This window comes from Haliotis asinina, chromosome 9, assembly GCF_037392515.1.
Source record: "Haliotis asinina isolate JCU_RB_2024 chromosome 9, JCU_Hal_asi_v2, whole genome shotgun sequence".
Classification (NCBI taxonomy): domain Eukaryota; kingdom Metazoa; phylum Mollusca; class Gastropoda; order Lepetellida; family Haliotidae; genus Haliotis; species Haliotis asinina.
In genome coordinates, this window is record NC_090288.1 from 30999702 (window position 1) to 31025910 (window position 26209).

Below are 26209 nucleotides of genomic sequence, written 5' to 3' on the forward strand. Positions count from 1 at the left end.
CTATAGTATGATCAACATTTATTGCAGTATCAAGCAATAGTACACCATACACAGTACTCACTTACAGCTGAGCAGCACTACATAATGTTCACCTACACCAGGGCAGTATAACATTGTTCACTGTATTAGGGTAACACTACAGATACTGACACTACAGAGTTCACAACCTAAAAGCTGACACGCACATTCAATCAGCAAAACAGTTTCCACTGTATATAGGAACCACATGTGGCAAGACACAAGTGTTTTAATTGCATAAATCAATAATATTGACTCTAATAATCTCACAATCATATGAACAAAAAGATTCCACGAGACATGGAATTGGTGATATTAATAATTCACCTAAAAACTATAAATCACACTGGTAGAGCATCAAATCAATGTGTGTATGCCTTTGAATACCTGAACCAAGTGAAGGAGTCCCAACTACCAAACCTTCCCTAATTCAAGGTGGTGACTAATTTTCCCAAGTCGAAAGTCTGTGACTGAGTAGGGTAAAACACTGTTGAACAGTATCCAAATTATCCCAAGACATATCAACATAATGTGGGTAAGACTCCAAAGGTGACACAGGCCTCAGACATATATCTAGTTAGTGCATGAGTGGGTGTAGTTTTACTCTGCTTTATGCAATATCCTAGCAATATCACTGTGGGGGGCACAAGACATGGGCTTCACACACTGTACCCATGTGGGGAATCAAACCTAGGTCATCAGGGTGATGTATGAACACCTTAACTACTAGACTACCCAAATGCCCCATCTCTCTGGAGAAACCCTGAAGTACAGACAAGCCAAAAGAAAGAAAAAATACCCCATCATTTTGATTTAATCTTAATCAGAGCCACATTGTAACAGTTTGAATAAATGTCACAAGTGAAGTTTCCTTTTGTAATTAATTAAGATACCATACACAGCTTACCTCAAATACTCTTAAATCTATAAAAAAACAAAAAGATTCCCTAACAATCCAACCAAATTTCATAAACAGAACTATAATACATATTTCTAAACCTAACTCTTTAGTTACATATATATCAACATAGGTACCTGAATCACAATATATTGCAATACAAGTTATTTGCCAATACATAGTCCTGCATCCTATATCCAAACATTTCTGTAGTCAAAACAGGGCAATTTCAAACAAACATAATTTCTCAAGTAAACAAATGGACTGATGCATCCTTTAAAACTCAAAAGCAATCATGAAGTGTGTCATCAACTAAAGAAACACTTAAGGACTTTTCAAGCAAACTGGTTTAAATCAAACACAGCACTTCTATAAATAATCACAATACACATACAAAGTTAGTCAAAGTTTGTTTCAGGTGCTCAACAATCCCATGAAAAACATCTCCATCTCACACTAGCTTTGGTTATTTCTGAGGATTTGTTATTACTGCTACAATGAATAAGAATAAATATGGAACAAAACACTGTCTTCCTCTATTCATTAGGGGTATGTGATAATACCAGTTAACCAGTACATTGCAATTCCAACTTTGCAGTCCATTGCAGTTCATTTTTTGCGAAGCAGTTCACTTTTAGTGATGCAGTTCAATGGATATGATTGGACATTTCTGAGACCGACCATGATTGGTAATTTTCGTGATGGAGTCAAAAATACTAATAAAATTTGTATTTCCTATATGTTATTATACATTAATAGTTTTGGGAATGTTTATTGGTCAAATGATTGCATTTGTCCAACTTTTAAACCATATAAACAAAACAAAATAGATTGGTATTGGCACTTGTTGCATTGGTAAACACACACTTTTTCTTCAGTTGAAAACTTTAGAGCGAAGTCTTCAATTTGGAAACATTTTCAATTGACTTCTTCTACAATTACATCCAAGTCCTGATAGTGGCCAGTGGAATTGTTTCAAAAGAAAGGAAACAAGGTCTCATTTCATTACCCTAAACCATCTGTACACTTTCACAATACATATTGCAATATGCCAACACATATCAAAACATATCGCTCTACAAAAACATGACAATACCCAACCCTAATATTCATACAGACCTTTGTATGCTTTCTTAGTGCAGTAACATATTCGACAGGATACCAGAAAATATAATGCTCCCCTGAAGCTTCAAAACAAAAGGTCTTTTGTCTGAGGAAATTACTATAATGACAGCTTTGAACAGATAAACAAAGTGAAACCATCTCAAAGATTTCACAGCCAACTGTTTGCTCCAACAGACAGTTTCTATGTACATATTGTTGGTATGGAAGACAACACAATGTTACAACCTAACTGCAACAGTGCAAGCATTGATGATGGATGATCTGAAACTCAACACAAAGAACAAACAATTAACCAAGACTCTTCACATTAATTGCAAAGTCTTTTAAAAAAATCTTAATGTAGAGATAACATCAAAATCAGGAAATATGATACACCCAGCCTTACCACCCATACTGCATATCTTGACCATGTTGAACACCAGTGCTTGTCACCGTTCATTAGACCATGTGGTCAATACTCGGGCAGTTGTCTATGAACATGTGGACGCTGTTTCAACAGTGGGTAACCCTTCTTTGTTTAAAATAACCTGATCCATCCTGTGGCTAGTTCCATATCAACTAGAATCTTGGAGGGTGACAAGTGTCATACTAATTACTGGATAACACGTTTACTGCCATTGAGAGATCCTAAAAGACAGGGATGTTTCTAGGACCATAAAAGAAAACAAGCCACACACAGATAACCTGGACTTGATACTGTATACATTGTATCGAAAAGCCTGCTAACTATTTCCTTGTTCAGTTAATTATGAACTATCTTCCACCACCATTACTTATTTACAAGTAATTTTCATCCATTCATTTTGCAGGATTACAAGATTCATAACAATTCAATACATCATAATATATGATAATACACTTAACAAGAATTCAGTGTCATGACTACCATAGTTGAATTGGGATGCATCATTCACAGTGAATGTTGAATCCTTGGGATTGTGTTATCTCCCCTTCAAATGTGAAGCCTTCTCAACATCGGTTGTCTATTGAAATGGGTTCCTAGACATTCAGGTCCAAACAAAACAGATTTTCACTGCACAGGATGTACACCAGTTAAGCATCATCCTGGATAATCCAGGCAATAGTGTCTCCATTTCATGATGATTGTGTCTTGGCCAATTATAAATAAAACTTTGTCTTAAGCCCATATAACTTGGTGCAAATACAGTCAATAAAATTACCATTAATTGCCTTTGGTATTAGACTTAGTTCACTGTCAGTTCTCGTGAGTAAAGCCTTCTATCCAAAAAATAAATTATTACCATGTTCTAGATTCAGCTAATTACATTCAGGACCCCTTTCACTAAGCACTAAGGTAACTGTAAGTAACTAAGGTACCTTAGTACAAGGTTAACGACTGTGATTTACGGTTAACCTTAGTAAAGGTTGCTTTGTGAAAGGATTGAGTGAGTGAGTTTAATTTCGCGCCACACTCAGCAATATTCCAGCTATAAGGCGGCGGTCTGTAAATAATTGAGTCTGGAACAGACAATCCAGTGATCAACAACATGAGCATTGATCGCAAGTCAGCAAGCCTTACCACCCAATCCCGTTAGTCGCCCCTTACAACAGGAGCACTGTCGCCTTTATGGCAAGCATGGGTTGATGAAAGCCTATTCTACCCCGGGACCTTCTTGGGTCTTCATGAAAAGAGCCCCTGGGCTTACATTTACCAGAACATAGAGTATAAATCGTAGATAGGACAGAGAGGGATGGTTACATCACTTTCTTGACAAAAATATTTGCATATGTACATTGCACACATCCCTATATGGTCCAGCACCCACTGTATGTAAATATGATATGCAGTATGAGATATGCAGGTAATAGAGGCTTTGCAAGCCATAGGGTTAGCATCCATTCTGGAATGTATGGAGTGGAAATGGTTGGAACACTATGGCAGAGGAAGAAATCACAGCTGCTTCCCAGGCAACCATTAGTGATGGTGTCATAACACTTACATCACTATCTCTTAAAGATGAAAGACTAAAGGCAGTTTTTGACTAACAGTCCTGTGGAATCAGTAGGTATACAGTTTCACAGGAATATGTACTTATGGTAGTGAGGCTCCTGAAGACAAAGGTTCCTGGTTTTGAAGTGAGACATGTGACATGCAAGCATGAACTAGACATGAATACTTGGCATGCATATCGGGAAATATTTTATTACATTTAGGAGCAGACCATATTCCTGAATGCTGCAGCCAACAATAACAGGATCTGGATAACACAACTGGAATTCAAGATAGTACTTGTTGGACTTGTTCTCTTTGCTTGGCCATTTTAAAATTACATCCTTCATTTCCTGACCTACATATAGATTACTATAGATTCCTAACCTACAATACATTGAATGTGACTTTTAACTTATTGTCTTTTGAACTATATGAGCACATATGTACCACTCTGAAAGCCTGGGCCACTGGCCTCTACTCTAGAAAATAAGCTTCACCGACTTTCTAACTGATGCTTTCTTCTTCAGGACAGGACATGTTTAATCATTGAAGACTGTAATAATGTCAATGGTTGTGTTATGAAGTTTATACTGATCATTAATTTTCAGAAAATGACTATGGCCACAATAAATGATTCCTTACAAAGAATAATATTTCTGTTTTGGTACATTGTGAGAGACAACAAAATTGAAAGTGTCTATCCAGAAAAACAAACGGCTTGAGAAAGAAGACGGTATCACAAACAGTCATCACAAGTTAGCTATATTTTATAGCGTACAATAGTTTTCTTGGGAGTATCTTTGACAATAAAATACATCTTCAAGGTTTCAAATGAGGAAGTATTATCAGTGATAACAATTCTTAATATACTACTGCTAACACTTTATTTCCTGAAACATGTTTCTGATCCACAGGTTTAAACTGAATAAAGTTTTTAAGGATCCATCACATGTGCTGTCTTACTTCCTAGTGGTCTTCCCAAACACTTTATGTTGGAGTTATCTCTCCTGACGAAATCAGAATTTTTCCAGTGGAACACAAGCACATGTGTTTTACTTGTCTCCATTACATTTTCTTAATCTTCCAGGTTTATATAGTCTATTTATGAGTTTTGGAAGTCAGTTAGTCATATTTAGCATGTGATCAATTCGCTGTGGCCGAGTTACCAAGAGATTATGAGCTGCCAGAGTACTGTATATTACTTTCCATGGCCTCAGTTCTTTGTATAAAATACACATTTAACCTAAAAGCATTTCAAAGTGATGTGTTGTAACAAGGGATTCATCATCCTTTGTTAACAATACTTACTTCACTGTTCTTTCTAATACACTATATGCATTCAACACAACACTTCACAGAAACATTCTTTTCCAGTACAGAAATATATTTGGTAACAATTCAGCCAGAATATGATGGACATTACTGGGTGTTCGGTGGCTGTAACACTCCATCATGCTTGAGGATTCTTTGAGAGGATGTCCATGGCTCCCTCGTCACCTTTTGTTCATTACTTCATTGTAGCAGGTATCACAAACTCTCACAGGCTTCTTGGATGCTGCCACTGTGGCTGTCTTCTGGGAGCAGTCATTGCAGTAGATGTTGCCACAGTTCCTGCAGTGATGCTGGAAGGGGGAAATAATTGTGGATTATGAAGCTTTTTTGAGAAATTACAGTTATGGGGATCATACCAAAGCATGTATTGTTTACGGAATGAGAGTGCATGAATTTTTGGCTTGTATTTTCAGAAATCTTAGAGTATGTTCGGCACATATGCAGCACCTTATTTATTAAATAATGTAGACACAATTTATGAATAACAACTTTTATTATATAATGGAGTGTGGTATCAATGCAATAAACCCATCTAATAAACTTGGTATCCAAATCTGATAAATATGCAAATTAGGTAAAAACAAGAACTACTTTCACAAAACTCCATACAACGTCATGCGAATCCCACAACGTAAATGTTGAATGATGACATCATTGGGAGTTTTCGAGGGGTTTACCATTGCGTGGGCGAGTTTGTAAACAAACATAGCTGCCCCCAAGTTCAATACTGGAGATTCTGTCAGAGTTGACGATAGAGGTGCTGGAGTTATTACTACAGTGATTAATTTTGGAAAAGATGAACCTGAATACTTTGTTCAAATAGAAGGTACAGAATATGAGGCTCAGATGAAATCATAATCTCGACATGTTCTGAACATGGCCGATCGTTTTTTAACGTTGACTTCCTCTCATTACATGAACTTGTTGTCAAACACACTACTGTTTGTCTGTGAACCAAGAACCCATTTCTTACTTATTACACTCTTTCTTGTTTATCTTGTTTTGTTGTTCTTTCAAGGCGAAAAAGTCATTCTAGGTTCATATTCAGGTTTGGACTATATGTTATCCTGATCACAACCATATGCCACTGTTGCGAAAGGTTACTGACCTTGACCTCACTTCAATGCTATGTATTCATACACACAATGTTATGTATTCAAACAATATATTCTCTTCTTTTAAACTATTTTTAAGCATCAAATTATATGATAAAGAGATTATTGACCTCGTGTGTTTCTGTATCATTAATATCATATTATCAGGGATAAAAAGGTTCGCATAATACAATTTTTATCCCTAATAATATGATATTAATGATACGGAAACACACAAGGTCAATAATCTCTATATACAATATACTTTTTAAATGACGTTTCACTATGGAACTTTATGTCACTCTCCAACACTTTAGGCCATGTGATGTGGCTATGAAGGGGTCTCATGCTATAATCAGACTATACTAGTTCTACATACATTTTGTACTTTAACACCTACTGGGATGTATTTGTGGAGGTGACGTAGTCAGCAACATACCTTCCGAACAGTCATGGTGAAGGCCTTGGAACATCCCATACACTCCGTCACCTGGCTGTCATCTGCCCACTTTCTGTTCTGGACCTTTGTGCTCACAATCTGAAACACGAGAATAATTGTGATAGAAAGGCAATGTGGAGACAGATGGGACTATGTGAATGGTTGATTGGTTAGCAGGTTAATTGGATGTTTGGTTTGATGGCCATTTTTTGCTTTTTATCTGCAATCAGTTACTATGGTTGCAATATAGACTACCCTCCCATTTAACCAGTAGACTACCCATTCCTTCAACCCTAGATGGCTACCCACCCTTCATCCCTAGTAGGCTACCCATCCCTTCTACCATTAGGTTACCCATCCCTTCAACCAGTAGGCTCCCCATCCCTTCAACCAGTAGGCTACCCATCCCTTCAACCAGTAGACTACCCATCTATTCACAGGCTACATACCCCTTCAAGCAGTAGGCTACCCATTCCTTCAATCAATAGGCTACCCATTCCTTCAATCAATAGGCTAACCATCCCTTCAACCAGTAGGCTATCCATCCATTCAACCGGTAGGCTACCCATCCCTTCAACTAGTAGGCTACCCATCCCTTCAACCAGTAGGCTACCCACCCCTTCCACCAACAATGCAACTGGCTAAACATCTCTTCGACCATGAGGCAACCCTTCCCTTCAACCAGTAGGCTCCCCATCCCTTCAACCAGTAGGCTACCCATTCCTTCAACCAATAGGCTAACCATCTATTCAAAGGCTACCAGTCCCTTCAACCACATAACAATAGGCAAGTTCTGATAGCACAGTGACAGTGTGTACCTGTAGAGATTGGTTCTCTCGGCCCAGTTCATGCAAGGCTGCCTGTGTATCATCTAACTTCCGTCGCGTTTCTGTCACTTTCTCCCTCAACTTCTCACACTCCTTCTCACTAGTCAAGCACCTGCAAATATGGAGCATCATCACACTTAATATGTACATCCTAACATTAGAAAATACAATATCAGATATATTTGATATATTCTGGGACGAGATGAGTGAGTAGAAGAGTTTATTAAATGCTACAATGAACAGTGTTCAAGTTTATTCCTTGGTATGTCAGCTCAAAGTGAGAGCATAGCCTGAAGTGATATATGGCTCAAACATTTAACATAAACCTTATAACATAATCAGGATGATTTGGGATTTAAACCCCCAGTTTAAGTTTACTGATTTGCGTCCACCAATGGCCCAACTCTTAAGGGAAGACTACAGGTAAGACGACAGAGTGACACTGAAGAAGGAACAACGCCGATATCCACATTGGATATGAGCGTCTTGACATGTGACGTGGAAAAATAAAGACCACCAAGCTACATGCCTATACAGCCACTGTTCTATGCACTCCTTTCAAAATTAGACTATACACTCTTTTATCCACCGGACTATATACATGTATCTAATCACTTTTAACCACTACACTATCCACCTCTATCTATCCACTCTTTTAACCACCAGACTATATACATGTATCTAATCACTTTTAACCACTACACTATCCACCAGACTATATACATGTATCTAATCACTTTTAACCGCTACACTATCCACCTCTATCTATCCACTCTTTAATCCACCAGACTATATACATGTATATATTCACTCTTTCAACCACTACACTATCCACCTCTATCTATCCACTCTTTTATCCACCAAACAATATACATGTATCTATTTACTTTTAACCACTACACTATCCACCTCTATCCGCTCTTTTATCCAGAGATAGATAGATAGATACATAGATAGGATATTTATATAGCGCACATATCCATGCACTAGTTATTTTTCCCTCGATCACTGGATGTCAATCTCAACAGCACATCGTATTTCAATCTCAACTCCCTGGGGAGTATACAACTCTGGACCATCCACCTAACTGTCCATTTTCACAATGTTTTAGTACTAGATGTTTGGCAAGGTACAGAACAAGGTCCTCTTTCTATATTCCAGATGGGTGTGTCTTAGCTGATAGTCTTAGTCTTAATATCCTGTATCCTATCAGTAACGTCTGTCATTCACCTCCTTTAATATAACACTTGGGTTATAATGCCACATACTCCACATGACAAGCAGTCGAAGTAAACTTAGTCTCAGTGTATTTCATTACACTCCACCACTGAGTCTAACCAAACCTAGTAGAAGGTCACATCAGGTAACCTTTGTGCGACCAATGACCGTCCAATCAAACGCAAGACGGTTAAATGGATTTAACCAATTAGACAACGGCTACTATTTACTTTCAAAATATTCAGGTCACTGACACAGATCTCTCCACAAACAAAAATCTGCATATAACACAATTATTTGAAGTGCAGTTTATACGCTTTGGGGTTTCTGTGGACATGGTTACCACTAGCTAATATTCTTCCCTCAAGATAACATCCTTGAATATTGCCAAAAACACTATTTTCAGCAACTGTTTACTCACTTTTGCCATGATTGTATGTGCATCACCTGGAAGTGAGGGTATGCTAAAAAGCATTCGGAATCGTTCGGGTACGAACCCTATCAAGACAAAAAGTTCAAAAGGTGTGTGTGAATGTATACTTTCGTGATTTGGTAAGCTGTGTTCTGATTGGTCAGTCTCAAAGGTTACCTGAGGTGACCTCCCATAAGGTTTTGTTAGACTCAGTAGTGGAGTGTAATGAAAAGTAGTGAGGATAAGTTTACTTAGACTGCATGACAAGTGGCGGCATTATAACCAGGTAGGACTGACCCCATACAACAGATAATGCTTGCAGTGTGTCAGACTGACCTCTCTACAAGCATCCTTCTTTCTTCGTTGTTGTTTTCCAGTTTGGCCTCCAGTTCTGGAATAGAAAGGTAATGTGATGGGAACCTGTCATTTCTGACATGGTGGCTGAGTGGGTTAGGTGGCTGACTTTCACAGAAAGAAATCCATCACGGTGAAGCCACAAGAAATAACAAAAATAAAAGTTTCCAGTATATACCATCCAGTTTGCCTTACAGTTCCATATATACTGGACAAATATAGTTAGATATATTTGTAAATTTCAAAATTATGAATGATGATGCATTTATTCGCTGACATACTGATAAAATATCACTTAGAAATATACCAATATCCCTAACTCATTTTGTCCAGAGTACATTACACTCAAGTGATACAACAACAGTTGGTCAATATCCACTTGATTTCTAATGCAAGCAATTAGGTGTCTGACTCTTGGTTTGAATCCCTGATGGGACTCAACCCCCAAAAGAAGTACTAGAATCTGTTCTAGGGTAAAGCCAAACATGACATGTTACTCCAGTGATGACGCACATATTCCAAGACTTATCTCATTAACCCCAGTACAAGGTATTGTAAGGATTATTATCATTATTACAGGATACTTACATAGTGCGCATATCCAAGAACAAGTGCTTGCTCAAGGCACTGGTACTTTTTTCCCTCGATCAATGGATGTTAATCTCCAAGGCAAATTGTATTATCTCAACTCCACTGGGACTACAAAACTCTTGAATCTCCAAGGCAAATTGTATTATCTCAACTCCACTGGGACTACAAAACTCTTGCCACCTACCTAGCTTCTCCCCCCTCAGTTCATCGTTGATCCTTGTGAAGTCCTCCACTTTCTGCTGATTGACTGTCAAATCTGATCGGACAGTGGTCAAGTTCTCATTGAGGACAGAGAGCTGCATCTCATACCGAGCCTCGTCCTCGTCCTTCTGCTTCTGCAACGTCTCTCGTGCTTGTTGTTCAGAAGCCTAGACAAAGGTTTCAACACAGGGTTGTAGGTACTCATTTAATTTAAAACATTCACTGATTTGTTGAGTTGACAATGGGACTCTTCAAGCAGGTAAAGTATATACCGCTGACAAGATTCATTAACAAACACTGAAAAAAGAACTTATATTTTCAGTTTAATTCAGCAATATTAGAGCCGGGAGACACCAGAAATGGGCTTCACACATTTTACCCATGTAGAAAATCGAACACGGGCCTTCAGCATGATGAGTGAAGTGTTCAACCACTCTACTATAATACCGCCCCATCAGCTTAATAAAATTGAACTTTAAATTAGAAGTTTACATGACTAAAACCGCCATTCCTGTCTTCTGTCTGCAGATATTTACTGGTAATTAGTTGAAATCAGTCATCAGAATGTGAGCCACCTACCAGTTTTGTTTGCAGACTTGAGTTCTCCTCTCTAAGCATTTGTTGAATATTGGTGGATTCAGACTTCACACTTTCTGTTTCCTTCTTTGTCTGAGAAGAAAAGAGAAACACATAGCACAGCCTTCAATGGCACTCTTAAATGAAACTTACTACCTGTTCAATTAAGGACAAAATCAACTATAGTTCAGATCTACACAACTAGTTGTGAGCTAGTACTTCCTGTTTCTTGGAACCCACCTGTGTGAGCAGCTCCTCGAAGGTATCCAGTTTATTCTGAATCTCAAGCTTCTGGGTGATCAGGATCTGCTTGGCTTCCTCCAGACTCGACACTTCCTGTAGCAGTGGAGCATGGGTATAAAAAAAATCTCATTATGAAATCTTGAACTTATAGCTCCACTAAAATAGGCCATCACATAGGCATGTTTGAGACAAAGCACAAACAAGTAGTACCGCTTACCTAACTGCAACCAACAGACAAGTAAAGTATCACCTTCTATTTGACTAACTGCAACCTTCAGACTATGTATCACCATCTATTTGACTAACTGCATCCTACAGACTATGTATCACCTTTTATTTGACTAACTGCATCCTACAGACAATGTATCACCTTCTTTTTGACTAACTGCATCCTACAAAGCATCACCTTCTATTTGACTAAATGCATCCTACAGATAATGTATCACCTTCTATTTGACTAAATGCATCCTACAGACAATGTATCACTTTCTATTTGACTAAATGCATCCTACAGACAAAGTATCACCTTCTATTTGACTAACTGCATCCTACAGACAATGTATCACTTTCTATTTGACTAACTGCATCCTACAGACAATGTATCACCTTTTATTTGACTAACTGCAACCTACAGACAAAGTATCACCATCTATTTGACTAAATGCATCCTACAGACAATGTATCATCATCTATTTGCCTAAATGCATCCTACAGACAAAGTATCACTTTCTATTTGACTAACTGCATCCTACAGACAATGTATCACCTTCTATTTGACTAACTGCATCCTACAGACAAAGTATCACCTTCTTTTTGACTAACTGCATCCTACAAAGCATCACCTTCTATTTGACTAAATGCATCCTACAGATAATGTATCACCTTCTATTTGACTAAATGCATCCTACAGAAAATGTATCACTTTCTATTTGACTAACTGCATCCTACAGACAAAGTATCACCTTCTATTTGACTAACTGCATCCTACAGACAAAGTATCACCTTCTTTTTGACTAACTGCATCCTACAGACAATGTATCACCTTCTATTTGCCTAAATGCATCCTACAGACAAAGTATCACCTTCTATTTGACTAAATGCATCCTACAGACTATGTATCACCATCTATTTGACTAACTGCATCCTACAGACAATGTATCACCTTCTTTTTGACTAACTGCATCCTACAAAGCATCACCTTCTATTTGACTAAATGCATCCTACAGATAATGTATCATTTTCTATTTGACTAAATGCATCCTACAGACAATGTATCACTTTCTATTTGACTAACTGCATCCTACAGACAAAGTATCACTTTCTATTTGACTAACTGCAACCTACAGACAATGTATCACCTTCTATTTGACTAACTGCAACCTACAGACAAAGTATCACCATCTATTTGACTAACTGGATCCTACAGACAATGTATCACCATCTATTTGCCTAAATGCATCCTACAGACAAAGTATCACCTTCTGTTTGACTAACTGCATCCTACAGACAATGTATCACCTCCTATTTGACTAACTGCATCCTACAGACAAAGTATCACCTTCTATTTGACTAACTGCATGCTACAGTCACCTGTTTTCTCTGTTCCTGTTCTCTTTCTAACTGCTCCTTCATGGACTCTCGGTCCTTCTTGTATGACGCACAGGCTTCCTTTGTCTCGGCAAACACCTTCTTCAGGGCAGACAACTCTTCCTCAAGGGAGTCCTGGAGATAATGATTTCAAATCACATTTACCCACACAGCGTCTACATCAGGTTTACATACACATTATCACATGTACACAGGCAAAGAGGGCTATCCCCAAGTTTGAACAAAAAGGTCAAAGAGCTTTTCCAGTTATTGGACTGAAAGATGGACAGGCAGAATTCCTTGGGGTAACTATATACACCCTGAAAATGAGTTCACAGACTGCTTCTTAAACCTGTCAATACCCAAAATTTGAAAGCAACAGTACAAAATCAGTCTCCTGCATGTCAATGAAGATTTTCTCACACAGACTGGGTTCAGGCTAGTTTTGTGTTGGAGCACCTTTACAGTATTTTGATCTATTTTTTTAACTGCATTTACTGGGAAGTTGTATACAGGCTAATATACCGCAATCCATAACTTGACTTCAGGTATCATCGTCAACATTTACCATCACAAATTACTTCTGAAATGACTTCAGAATTACACGTTAAGAATTAAACAAGTCACAAGCTCCCAACTAACCTTCTGCTTCTGCAACGCATCCCTGACTGTTGTCGTCTCCTTCAGCTCCGTGTCCAGCTTCAACATTTGACCATTCATGGCTGTTCGCACCTGGGTTGGGAGAAAGTGCAACATCAAACATCTCTTCTACTATACCGTTTGCAAAACAACAGCTGTCAATCTATAAAACGTATTCCTCTTCTTCATACCAGCTTCTGAATGCCACTTAAAGGAGAGATAACAGAAGCACAGCTCAATGAACAGTCATGAAAACATTAACTACCTCACTGAGTTCCTCAAAGGAGTTATTCAACTCCTTCTCACGGTCCCTGGCCTTGGCTATCTCCTCCTGCAGCTGCTGTTGCTTCTGCTCCCCTTCCTTCAGTAACGTCCGTAACTCCTCCACACTCTTGTCCAGGGTCTCAGACTTGCCAGTCAGGGTCTGTGGGCAGAGAGTGTTCATTGCCTGTGAAGGTGTTCATAGCCCATCCCAAAGTTGTTCATAGTCTCTCAAAGGCATTCTACGCCTCTCAATGTCATTTGCCATCTCAAAAGCATTCATAGTGTCTCACAGTTTGTCATTGGCATTGATAATCTTTAACAGACATTAGTAATCTCTTTCTGCCTGTCAAAGACATTAGTAAGCCAATTACACGCCACACAGGTACGTTATAAGTGCATACGACATATGGACATTACTATCCCGTTTAACCATGAGGCAGAACAAGTCCTGGAAACCCTCAGGAGTCAAAGCTGGCAAACACGGTCACCAATCCACCCACACTCTGTGGCCAACATTGAAACCTGGGTTCACTGCATAAGGCCACACACCACTTGGACATTCATAGTTTCTCCCAGAGAGTAGTAGTCTCTCCTATCATCTTATTTTATTTATTTTGGAAAGAGGAACTTACACCAGTATCCACTTTAAACCAGCTGCCTGATGTTTCTGAACAGGCAGAAAAATATCAGGCTGCAAATATATGCAATCTGTCTTAAGCCTACACAGCCACAGCATGTTATACTGGTCAGTATAAGTGAGTGAGAGGGTTTAGTTTTACGCTGCACTCAGCAATATTCTACCTATATGGCAGCGGTCTGCAAATAATCAAGTCTGGACCAGACAAACCAGCCATCAACAGGATGAGCATCAATCTGTGCAACTGGTAACCGATGCCACGTGTCAACCAAGCTAGTGAGCCTGACCACCCAATCCCGTCACGACAAGCATAGTCGCCGTTTAAGGTAAGCATGGGTTGCTGAAGGCCTATACTACCCTAGAACATCACAGATCAGTACAAACAGTGACAGACATGTCCAACAGGTGTGCTGGTCCGTGACTCCCCTCACCTGTACTTGTGCCTGCAGGTCAGCATTTTCCTTATCCTTGCTGGCTATACTCTCCTGCATGTCCTTCTGTATACTGGTCTTCTCACCGATCTGAACAACACACATCAACATGTACATGTAAAACTGATGCAAATGCACAACATGGACGAGAGAGAGGTTAAGCATTAACCAACCATTAGTTTGACTTTCGTGAGAGGTTTGAATAGTTGATTAGACTAATAGATAAATACTAGAATCTGCTTTCCTTGATTTGATACCAAATCATTAACTTGTATCACAAAAATGGTATTACAAGGTATCCTCTATATATAAAATATATCTCAAATATCCAAAGTAAAAAGCCAGCGAGTAAAGTTTTCTTGTTGTGAACCATGAATTTTACATGGTGCAAGGAAACTGGTCCAAGGAGAAATGATTATTGCACTGACACAGCATTGAGAGTGTGAGCATACATATGCATGTATTTGTAGCTGTGGCCACTCCTGTAGTGTCATCTCAACTTTGATACCATATCACTTGGTATACCTTGAGGGGTCACCTGTACTATAATGAGGGTTTCACCTGTACAATATTGAGGGGTTCACCTGTACAATAATGAGTGTTTCACCTGTATATTAAAGAGGGACTCAACTGTACAATAATGAGGGGCTCACCTGCATAGTAATGGGGTCCCATCTGTATAATAATGTGTCTCATCTATACAACAAGCATCTCACCTGTACAATAATGAGTGTCTCACCTGTACAGCATGAGCATCTCTCCTAAACAATAATGAAGGTCTCACTTATACAACAATGAGGGTCTCACCTGCTGAGCAATGAGGTTTCACCTATACAACAATAAAGGTCTTACCTGTTGGTTCAGCTGCGTATTCAGTTCTGTCAGTTGTTTTTGGAGATCTGTGTTAACACCATCAAGCTCCTTACTGCTACTCTCAAGATCACTGATCTATAGGGTGGAAGGAAACAATGAGAAAAATAGTAGCATTTTCTACAAAAAATATATGAACCAAGCAAGTTTTCCTATATGACAAGAGAGTTACTGGACTATGCAATTCCATGAACTTTTGAAACACTGATTGACATCCTGAGCTTTGATCTCAACGATAATGAGCATCTAACAAGTCAGTCACCTCTTACAACAAGCATGGAGGGAAATTTTAACCCGGATCTTCACAGATCAATTCCATAAACAACAAATGAAGGATACTATGATACTTGAACCCTTCTTCGTGCCTATATAAGTGTTCTCACATGGCTGTGCCCTGTTTATCCAGACAATTGTGTTTTTCTTGAAATTGTTCGGACAAACAAATTTCTGAATATCTGAACCACTAACCATATGCAAAAAGGCATACACAGAAATGAACATAATAAACCTCAGACGTTTACGTTTTCTTGGTTGACTTGCCATTTTGTCAGACAACGCTTCTGATCAAACACCAGTTTATCAGCATAATCATAGTGACCTTGCAAATTGAAGGTACTTAATCCTCTCGCACTTCAAAGACTGCCAACTTCTTTTATACCAGGGCATGCAAGGCCACTGAGTAAAATGTATGTATAAACATACTGAAAGGTGCTTAGAAGAATGCACATAACTTGGCGTTTTGTATGTGAAAATGACTGTTGGTTTACGGAAACTGGATTTCCAGCTAACTGAGTAATTTTACAATATGTGAATTAGTTTTAAAAAATTTTTGTTCGGGAGGTGAGTTTTTCAGATAAATGTGGCACGATTGTGAATGGGACCAAGGTGATGCATGAATTCAAACACACAATTAGAAAGACAGAACAGGTACCTTCTTATTCAAATCTACAATTTCTGATGCCTTTGCTTTCACAGATTCCTGAAAAGAAATGAGAAACATGCATATACAATTCATCAACAAGTTTGACAAAATCCTCTATTACAACATTGTCATAAGAAACAATGAAGGACTCTATTATTACCCGACAATAGCAGCCATGAATGGGAGATACAGATAGTATCCATGTGGAAGGTTGAAATTAATACAGTGAAATCCATAATCATAAGAAATATCTGATACAAGAAGATCACTGTACAACTCTAAATATATCATAAGCATGTTTCATTGAGCTTTGAGAGCTGTAACGATGCATTGAACTGACACGCTATCAATGCACCGAACTATCAGTAGATCAGTAGACAGCAATTAATCAAAGTCTCTGATCGCAATTAATCAATGGTAGAAACAAAAATCTATCGATACTTCGAAAGTATGTGTGAATATCAATAGTTTAGTAGTTGACTACCATTGATGAATGTGCAGCACAACAAACTTTATCTGTTAAAAATTTCATGTAACTCATTAAAATTGATCAAAACTACTTCAGCTTGCTTTTCTTTCTCATAAATTATACATTCATGTGGAACATGACACAACTCAATACTACGACCATAGCTGCTAGCAATAAACATCACAATAGGACTTGTCTATAGACTATTGTTACATCAACAGTTGTTCCCCCTCAATAGTCGCCCCCAGGTTAATGGTATTTGAAAATGACTTTACAAACATTTTTTTCAAGTTAATTTCAGTGTGAATTAGGACCCACCTGTTCCACTTTGAGCAGTTCCTCCATTGTGGATAGCTTCAACTTGAACTCTTCAGATTTTTGTTCAGCTTCTGTCTTCAGACTGCCAAGCTCTGTATCTTTCTGTGTCTGAAAACATATTAGTTTCATGGGGGATTCCCAATAAAACATTGTTACATAAGTAAAAACTACATGCAGTTTAAAATACTGGCTGTGTGCTTCTTTTTAATTCTGTGGAATCTGGCAAGAAAGATCATATTTGTTCCAATTCAGGAACTAAACTTTATGTACTCTAAAGAGCAGGGTAAATCTGATGCTCTTTTCACATGTCTGAAGGCAGGTATTGGAAACTGGTTGCCAGTCAACATAAGTCTTTGTAACAATAGCTGCCATATGCATATATCCCTTGAAATTTTAGGGAGTACATGAAAACTGATGAGGTTACAGAGATTTCACAAAATCATTGACTTTTATAGGGATTATGTGAAATCCCTGGATTCACTCATTCCTTGTAACATATACAACAAAATATTCCATAAGAACAGAGACAAAAAGCAAGTGGTAACTTTTCCAAAGAACACTTTGAATTTCATTTTACGCGCATCTACATTTGCCATGATTTATATGGGATGAGTGAGATTAAGTTAGTGTCTACACTGCCCACCTTAAGCATCTCCAGGTTCTGTCTCAGGGCAGTTAACTCCTGTTCCTTGGTCTTCAGCTGGCCAATATGATCTGCCAGCTCTGTGGACACCTCAATCTTTTCTTCTCTTACTTTATTCTTCTCTTCTGTCAAACCTGCTACCTAGCAACAAGATATTTGGTCATTGTGAATTAATGTCTTCCATTACAGATCCACAAAACTTACCATTACTGAGGGTTCGGACATTATTCTGGGAGATTCAATCAAATCTGATTTTCACATTTAATTTCATCAGGTTTCATTTCCAACTAGCAGCTATCTGCCAGTGTGTATGAAAGCCTGTTTTGTGGGATGTCTGAAACAGTAGTGTACCTGTTTCTGTAAGTCCTCCTTAGTCTTTTCAAAACTAGCAGAGTCCTTCTCCATCTTCTTCTTGAGTTTTGACACTTCTTTGCTGTGAGCCGATTTAGCCTGTGAATGGAAAGATTCAGGTCTTGCAATGTAACAGACTAAGTTGGTACACCATTTGTAAATAAAACTCAGCATCAGTTTATCTTTCCGTATTTAGTACTTGGATTCATCACAGTATAAGAAAGGTCCCAGTCAGGTGATGACAAAAGAAAAAAATCTGTATAAAACCTACTGGTATTTGACTTATTTTGCTTTAATGACTGAAGTCAGTTAATGTTATTGACATAGTCTGGCTTAGAATCCTGTTGCACTAAACTTCCAATTGGCATTTATTTGCTGTTGTATTGGTTATCTGTGTTTTGCTCCAAAAGTGTGACATGTCTCAAAAACATGTGTCACTCACTCACCCACCCACTCACTCACTCACTCACTCTTAGAAATATTCCACCCAAACCAGAACATAGGCTTCATACTCTGTATTCATGTGAACAGCCAAACGTAAATCTGACGCAATGAGCTTCTTCTTTAACCACTAGTCTTGTGGTTCATATGTTTGGTGCTACTCTCCACAACCAGTCCTGCAAGCAATTCAAACTAGTGACTGATACCAGGAGGAAACAATCCAACCAGTTGTGGTTGACAAGTGGGTTTAGTTTTATCCCACACTGTGCAATATTCCAGCATTCCAGTACAAATAATCAAGTCTGCACCAGACAATCCAGGGATCAACAGCATGAGCATCGATCTACACAAATGGAATAAGATAACATGTCAAGTCAACAACCAAGTCACGGTCTTACAACCTGATCCATGTGACCATTTCACACAATTACACCATTCTGCTGACAGCAGCAACAGAGCAAACATATGCACACATATGCACACATATGCACACATGCACACACTTGCATGTGCTAACATGTATGTTGTCAATGTGGACCACTTACACTTTCCAGGTCCTTGTCTGTCTGTAGCTTCTGGTTGGTGACCTCCTCCAGAGACTTCTTTGTCTTGGTCAGACTGTCCTCCACTTCTTTCTTATCCTTCAGTACACCAGCCAGGAAGTCTTTCTGCAAGGAAAAGATTCAGATATTCCAATATCGTATACCTCTGTGTGAGTTCCTCTGATCTGCTGATGTGTCAGTACACCATTCCAGAGGCACCAAAAACCTGTGTGTCACACTTGAACTGATGGGTTTTCTTAAATTAGTAAACAGTAACAAATCTCAAATGCTTGCACATATACTTCTTGGTAGATGCATAAACTTCATATAGTCAAAGGAGATTATTACACCTTATTCTTACACAAACAAGGGAGATAATGAAATCTCAGACCATGTCAAGTACTTCACACTATTTATGTCTAGCACTGTTAAAATTGACTCCTGGTATGCCTAATAGTCCTGAAGAACTCACAAGTAGACCAACCCAATAATTAGCTTTTGGTAGATATTATTTGGCATTGGATATAAAACTGTAGTGATACAAAGACAAACAACATATTCCCTCATACATGAAACAATATGTTAGATTAGGTTTACTCTTTCTCAGGAAAGTACAGATTCTAGTATTGGCTGAGTTCCATCTGTGAATCAAGCCACACTCAGGCATCTAATTGCCAGCACACAAAGTCAGCTGTCTAACCCACTCAACCACCGCGACTACCACAAAAATGGAAGTGACACAACTGATAGTCTAGATCACATACTTTGCATAAACTTCTATCAAGTGTAACTTCCTATCACTCTAATTGCCCAGCAATGGTCCCATGTAACTTGAGACCTTCACCTACCTTCTCTTTCAGCTCTCTCTCCAGGGCAGTATTGGTTTTATTGCTGTGGGTGAGTTTCTCCACTTCTTCCTTCAGCTGCACCTCTTGCTCCACAATCTTGTCCTTCTTTGCTGCCAGCTCTGCCTGCGTCTGCAAGAAGTCAGTCATATACTGGTAGGGACACAAGAGACTCAGTTAAGGTGACACACTGAGTTATCTCCCTTTGGTACGCCAGAATCCTACATTTGTGGGTTCTAAAGCCAGAATCCTCTGATTGTGTATCTAGGTTGGTCAACACAACACCCAAGCTCATTGTCTTCACATCTACGGCCTGCATCATGCTGAGTTTTGCTCCCACACCAAGCTGACGCCAATTTGAATACCTTTCAAAATGGCAACAATTTGATGCCATATCAGTAGATATCAGTCACTTGACCCTCAAACGGGTACTAATTACTTAATGTAAAGCTTGCACACATGGAATGAGTGAGGGAGTGAAAGTAGTTTTACTCAATATTCCAGCTATATGGTGGCAGTCTGTAAATAATTGAGTCTGGACCAGACAATCCAGTAATCAACAGCATGCGCATTGATGAGTGCAACTGGGAACCAATGACGTCTGCCAACCAAATCAGTGAGTATTTTTGGCAAATCATTGAGGCCAACATTAGTAAATTTATGTTCAATATTAGTATTTACTTTTCTAAAACTTACAAGTGAAATAAAACATCTACAACTCTATCAAGAGTATGTTGCTGATATTGTACCCACCCAAGACAGAGGTAAGTGTCCACTATACAGCAGCCGACAGCTTCAAGACTTAGCAGCACTTAACACTGAACAGCAACACATTTACACTTCTAAACTCCAACAAAATGTTCAGTCATTTCTCAACTTTTAACTCAGTTATGTTTAATAATAGCAACTTCACGACAGCACAGTGATTATCTCTTGATTCATCATTTACTTCTTCTTTAGGGATTCACACAGGTAGCACTTTTGAGTCTTTTCACTGTTGGTTCCGTCAACTGTTTGTCACATGATTCACGACCATGAGCTATTGATCGGCTCTTCAGCGCTGTGATAATCTCTGTAGAAGTATTCACTGATAAGAGCAGTGTCGTTTTTGTCCTACCACAACTGAAATTGCTTGCAATCTTAGAATCAGAAAACATGTTTCTGAAACGTTTTCCAGCTGTATCGAATACTGCAATTGGCAAATTATTTTCCACAATAAAATTCGTAAAAATATCTCTGCTCTAATGGCATTATTGTCACTTTCACTTATGTTGCACGAAAAGTAGGCAGTCACAGGTTTGATATTTCCTTGTTATTCGAAATTTACGTTATGTTTCATGGAAATAACATGTTCTTTACAGTTGCTGCATCGCCATGTGCTATCGTGAAATCGCACTTGCAAACTGTACAGAAAACATGGTTTTCACTAATGCTCGACTTCTAAATGAATGGCAATCTCCCTCTTGGGAGGTACATTGGAGACCTTTGTCGACTGCCAAGTTTAATTGTCTTAGGTTTTGATGGATCCATTTTGTAACAGTTAAACTTCGTCTGCACCAGGTTCCCGGTCATTAGCCATGTATAAAGCATTGCGCAAACACAGTGACATCTTCCTGTTGCAATATCTGTAAAGGGACATAACTCTTAACTAACTTTGGTGTTACGGACTCATGTCACTGCTATCATTATTAACAAAAGAGACATTTGAATTTTGAAATTGGACTTTTGATTGGACAAATATTTATTGACATGAAGTTTGCAACGTAAGTATGATATTTGATAATATTCGCTTTTGTGTATTATTTTAAAGCATATCATATTTTTTAACTGCTGTCGTAGTCACGTATTTTGTGTAGTTTTTTCACAACAAATACAATGAATTCATATGGGTTGGCATCCTATGGGTCATCTAAGGAATGAATTACATTCAACCAACTTGTGTTAAAGCTTCTGTGGATAGGATCCCCTCCTACCTGTTCTAATGTGGTCCGTAGCGTGGCAAGTTCTGTGTTTCGTTCCTCCACCACGTTCTGGGCAGTCTTGATGTGGTTCTCCAGGTCAGTCCTCTGACTCGTCTTGGCGGCCTCTGCAGCTAACAGCAGCTCATTCTACAACAAAACAACAGCCTGACAACACACTTCAAATTTGGGGACACTCAAAAGTAGCCAATCTACATAAGACAAAAACACTGCTTGTTAACGTAGCTTGTCAACACTGCTTGTTCAAGTATTGTCACACTTCATATTCTGGGAGATGCAGAAGTAGAACAATCTACATCAACAAAGGACGTGTCTCTGGCTATACTACTAGGTTATCAGTATTCCTGTGTGAGTATATCATTTATCCTGGTGTGAGTCTATCACTTTCCCTTCAAGGTAAGTGTGTCAGTTATCTCCTGTGTGAATCTGTCATTCTTTTTCATGAGAGATCCTCCGTGGGGTACATCAACATTAAAACGTCCATTGAAAAACCCCATGACAGTTGTAACTATATTTTGTAAAAAAGATATATTTACAAAACAAATAACATATAGTCTCCTTCTATCACCCCCATGGAGACCAGAATGGACTGTCTGCCTGGAGAAGGTGACTCTAACCACTAACTTCTTACTTCACTTTCCATGCTGTCATTCTACATGAATCTGTGTCTGTCTATCTGTCTGTCTGTCTGTCTGTCTGTCAGTATTCTCTTGTCCCAATCTATCAATTAAATCAGTCAATTTTCACTTGTGTGAAAAACAGTTTAGACTTGTGTATATCCCTTGATATTCCCAGTGTTAATGCTACTGATGGCTCAGATGAAGTTGGGAAAGAGTTCCCAGGCACTCTTCAGTAAATAGAACATTTGCCCCCAACACTCCCAATGATTATACCAGATCCTGACCTTGGTCTTGAGATCAGCTTCTGTTTGCTGCAGTTTCTGCTGAGACGTGTTCAGCTTCTCCGTCCTCTCCTCCAATGTTGACTCCAGCTTGTGACACTTGTCCTGCTCTGCCTGCAGCTGACCTTTCAACTCCGTCATCTGCTTATGCAGTGCTTCCTGTTTGCTGGAACTCTCGGCTGTTTGAGATTGCAGGTTTTCCTGAAGTTCTTTGATCTTCTCTTGCAGACTTGTCTTAATTGATACAAGGAAAGAAAAGAAGATCCAACTACAGTCAAACGCTTGTGTGTTAAAAGGGACCAACAATAACACTTCTAGTTATATTGACTTAAACAAAACATAAATAAAAAAGAAAGAATTCAGAGGCAAGGAAGTTTTTACAGGGAAATACTGGTATTAGCAACTACTGTGTTATACCACGTTTCTCAGAGGTATTCATGTTACTCACATTCTCTTGCTTTAGCTGGTTCATGGCCTCACTCACTCCCTCGCCAGCCTCAATCTGTCAAAAACCAGAAATAGAGTGAAAACTCATTACAAAATTAATCAAAGACTGCCAATAATCAAAGCTTAACCAAAAAAAGGTAATCAACAAAGCTGACATCCAACAGATGTTGCCGAGAATCAATCCTAGTCTCGGAATCTGTTCATGTTTAGTAACTAGTGGAACACACTGATGCAAGGGCAAAAGTGGCTGGTTTTAATGTTACCTTGGCAAAGAGGTCTCCCCTCTCTGTCTCCAGCCTCTGTACATCCTCCTTCAGCTGCTGCAGCTGACCCTCCAGCTCCAGACACTGACTCTCCCTGTATCATGTGGATAGAGGGAGTGAGTCAGTTCAGTTGTATGCCTCTTTTACCAATATTCCAGCAATATCACAAAGGGGGACACCAGAAAAGTCCATGTGGGGAACTGAACCCGTGACTTTGGCATGGCAAGCAATTGCATAAAACACTAGTCTATCCCAACATGGATAGAGAGAGCGGTTAGCAAGTCACAGACTCATTTCTGGAAAAATCTGATATTTTTATCGTGTATTCAGAAACTACATGGTATAGCCTCATGTGAGCAAACAGGAAAAAGTAACCTGGCTGTCATTCCAGAAAGTGTTTGTTAAAGTGTGTCAGTATGACATAATTTACAAAATCAGTTGTATGTCCTGTAAAGCTAAGTATTTTTTACACATAAACACAACTGAAAGTAAGATAAGAAGAATTGAGACAGCAAAAGTCCACAGTGCCCAGTGACGTACCTGGACCCTCCCTTCCTTGTCTCCTCTTCCAGCTTGGCCTGTGTGTCCCTCAGCTCCCCCCGAATCTCGTCACACACATGCACCTGGCGGGAGACACATAGGGGGGTTATCACAGTATGGGTCACATACACTTCATAGCTTTGTTGACATAAACGTTACAGTGTGGCATGTAATGTACGTTTCACAATTACTGATTATCATCTGTGGCCCACAAGAGAAATTAGATGATGAAACAAAGATGTTTTACTGAATGATAAAGTTTGTATGTGGGAGAGAGTTGTTCCATTAAATAACATGGGTTGACACATGGTCATAACTGGGTGGACAGGAACAGACCAACTTCACATTAATGGTTATCCCAGAGTCTCACTTTCAAGAAGAAAAACATCCTCAAATTTGTACAATTCTGTACCTGCTCTGACTGATCTATCTGCTCCCAACAAACTAGTAGCTGATGGTATAAGCACACTTAGAGTTTCATTTGAGATAGCAATAAACTACACCTACCACGATGGGCGCCAGTGGCCCATGTTCTGCTTGTTTGTTGCTTAACACAGCAATCACCAACATTACAGCTATGTTACAACTTTTGTTAGCTTTCTGCAAGCCTGTGCATGCAGCACAAGTTCAAGTACAGGGCCTCAGCTGACATCTGGGCCTGGATTTTCAAAGCTCTCTTAGTGCTAAGATAGCCGTAACTCTATGTTAATGTATGGCACTTACGACTATGTTAGCGCTATGAGAGCTTCGAAAATCTAGGCCCTTGATCATAAAATACTGTGATCCCATACTCAACAATCAACTATCAGGTGACCATGACACAAGCCATTAGGTCACCAAGATCAACAGATTGATATGTCGTTTCGTGTATTTGCTGTTCAAAGCCACACTCTGCAATATTCAAGCCATATGGACCAGACAATCTAGTAACCATAAACTTCATATGGGATATGATGACGCGTCAACCAAGTCATCGAGCTTGACCACCTGATCCTGTTAGTTGCCTCATACAAGCAAGGGCTCATGAAGACCAGTCTAGCCCAGAACCTTCATGTGACATGTGATTGTTGGGAGTCTTTCCCAAAGAATAACCACATGGTCCCCATATAGATATTTATGGATGATAATGGAATAAAATCTGCCTACCTCATCCTCGTACTGTTTATGTACATGTGACAGCTGCTGGTTGAGGTCTGCGATCTCAGACACCTTGGTCTCCACAGCAGCCTCGACCTGAAAAACAGTGAGTGTTGCTTCATACAACTTTGGCTGCACTCCAATTACATCACAACTTGTCGGAGGAGGAAAGCCAATAGTGATGCAGGTCTCAGCGCTAACCAGTTTGGTGAAACCAGGAGTATGTAAAATAGGTTATATCTCACCATTTGTACGTATCACTGTACGTTCATATATCTACACAATTTACATAATTCACATAACAATGCTGTCTTAAGAAAACGGTTAAAAGTGCATTGCATCACTATACTTTCAATAGTCTCCTTGAATGTCTACAAGATATATACTGGACAAAAATAGTTTGGGAAATTATGAATAATGATGCATTTATTCATTGACATACCGATGAAATATGAGTCATAAAGATACCAATATCATTTATTTTGTCCAGTATATATCACATCCAGTTCCTAATGCAAATAAGACGGATTGGCAACATTAAAATGCTTGAAAATTTTGTTTTCAGACTTTTTAACAAATCTGTAAGTCAAACAAAATACTCAATTGAGCTCTAGCAAAAGGCTTTATCTAAAATTTACCAACATTTAAGTGCTGCATATATGTGTATCTTTGTCAATAGATATGTTCTACAGATAATGGAC

The 26209-nt window shown here is 38.9% G+C and overlaps 1 protein-coding gene across 2 annotated transcripts in view; it reads right to left on the reverse strand.

The window, feature by feature from the left end:
* Nucleotides 1-5398: 5398 nt before the first annotated feature.
* Nucleotides 5399-26209, reverse strand: part of LOC137296153 (early endosome antigen 1-like) — a 37847-nt gene continuing 17036 nt past the window's right edge. For both annotated transcript variants that reach the window (XM_067827853.1, XM_067827855.1), the window contains 24 exons: nt 25518-25604; nt 24372-24454; nt 23832-23925; nt 23570-23623; nt 23125-23355; nt 22215-22349; nt 20245-20373; nt 19400-19522; nt 18414-18512; nt 18063-18203; nt 17420-17527; nt 16642-16689; nt 15693-15788; nt 14841-14930; nt 13774-13932; nt 13512-13601; nt 12873-13004; nt 11280-11375; nt 11043-11132; nt 10447-10630; nt 9654-9708; nt 7679-7799; nt 6861-6959; nt 5399-5617 (listed from right to left, as the gene is read on the reverse strand). In XM_067827853.1, coding sequence (XP_067683954.1) covers nt 5489-5617; nt 6861-6959; nt 7679-7799; nt 9654-9708; nt 10447-10630; nt 11043-11132; nt 11280-11375; nt 12873-13004; nt 13512-13601; nt 13774-13932; nt 14841-14930; nt 15693-15788; nt 16642-16689; nt 17420-17527; nt 18063-18203; nt 18414-18512; nt 19400-19522; nt 20245-20373; nt 22215-22349; nt 23125-23355; nt 23570-23623; nt 23832-23925; nt 24372-24454; nt 25518-25604 — 2673 coding nt within the window. In that variant the 3' untranslated portion in view covers nt 5399-5488. The remainder of the gene's footprint in view (nt 5618-6860; nt 6960-7678; nt 7800-9653; nt 9709-10446; nt 10631-11042; nt 11133-11279; nt 11376-12872; nt 13005-13511; nt 13602-13773; nt 13933-14840; nt 14931-15692; nt 15789-16641; nt 16690-17419; nt 17528-18062; nt 18204-18413; nt 18513-19399; nt 19523-20244; nt 20374-22214; nt 22350-23124; nt 23356-23569; nt 23624-23831; nt 23926-24371; nt 24455-25517; nt 25605-26209) is intronic.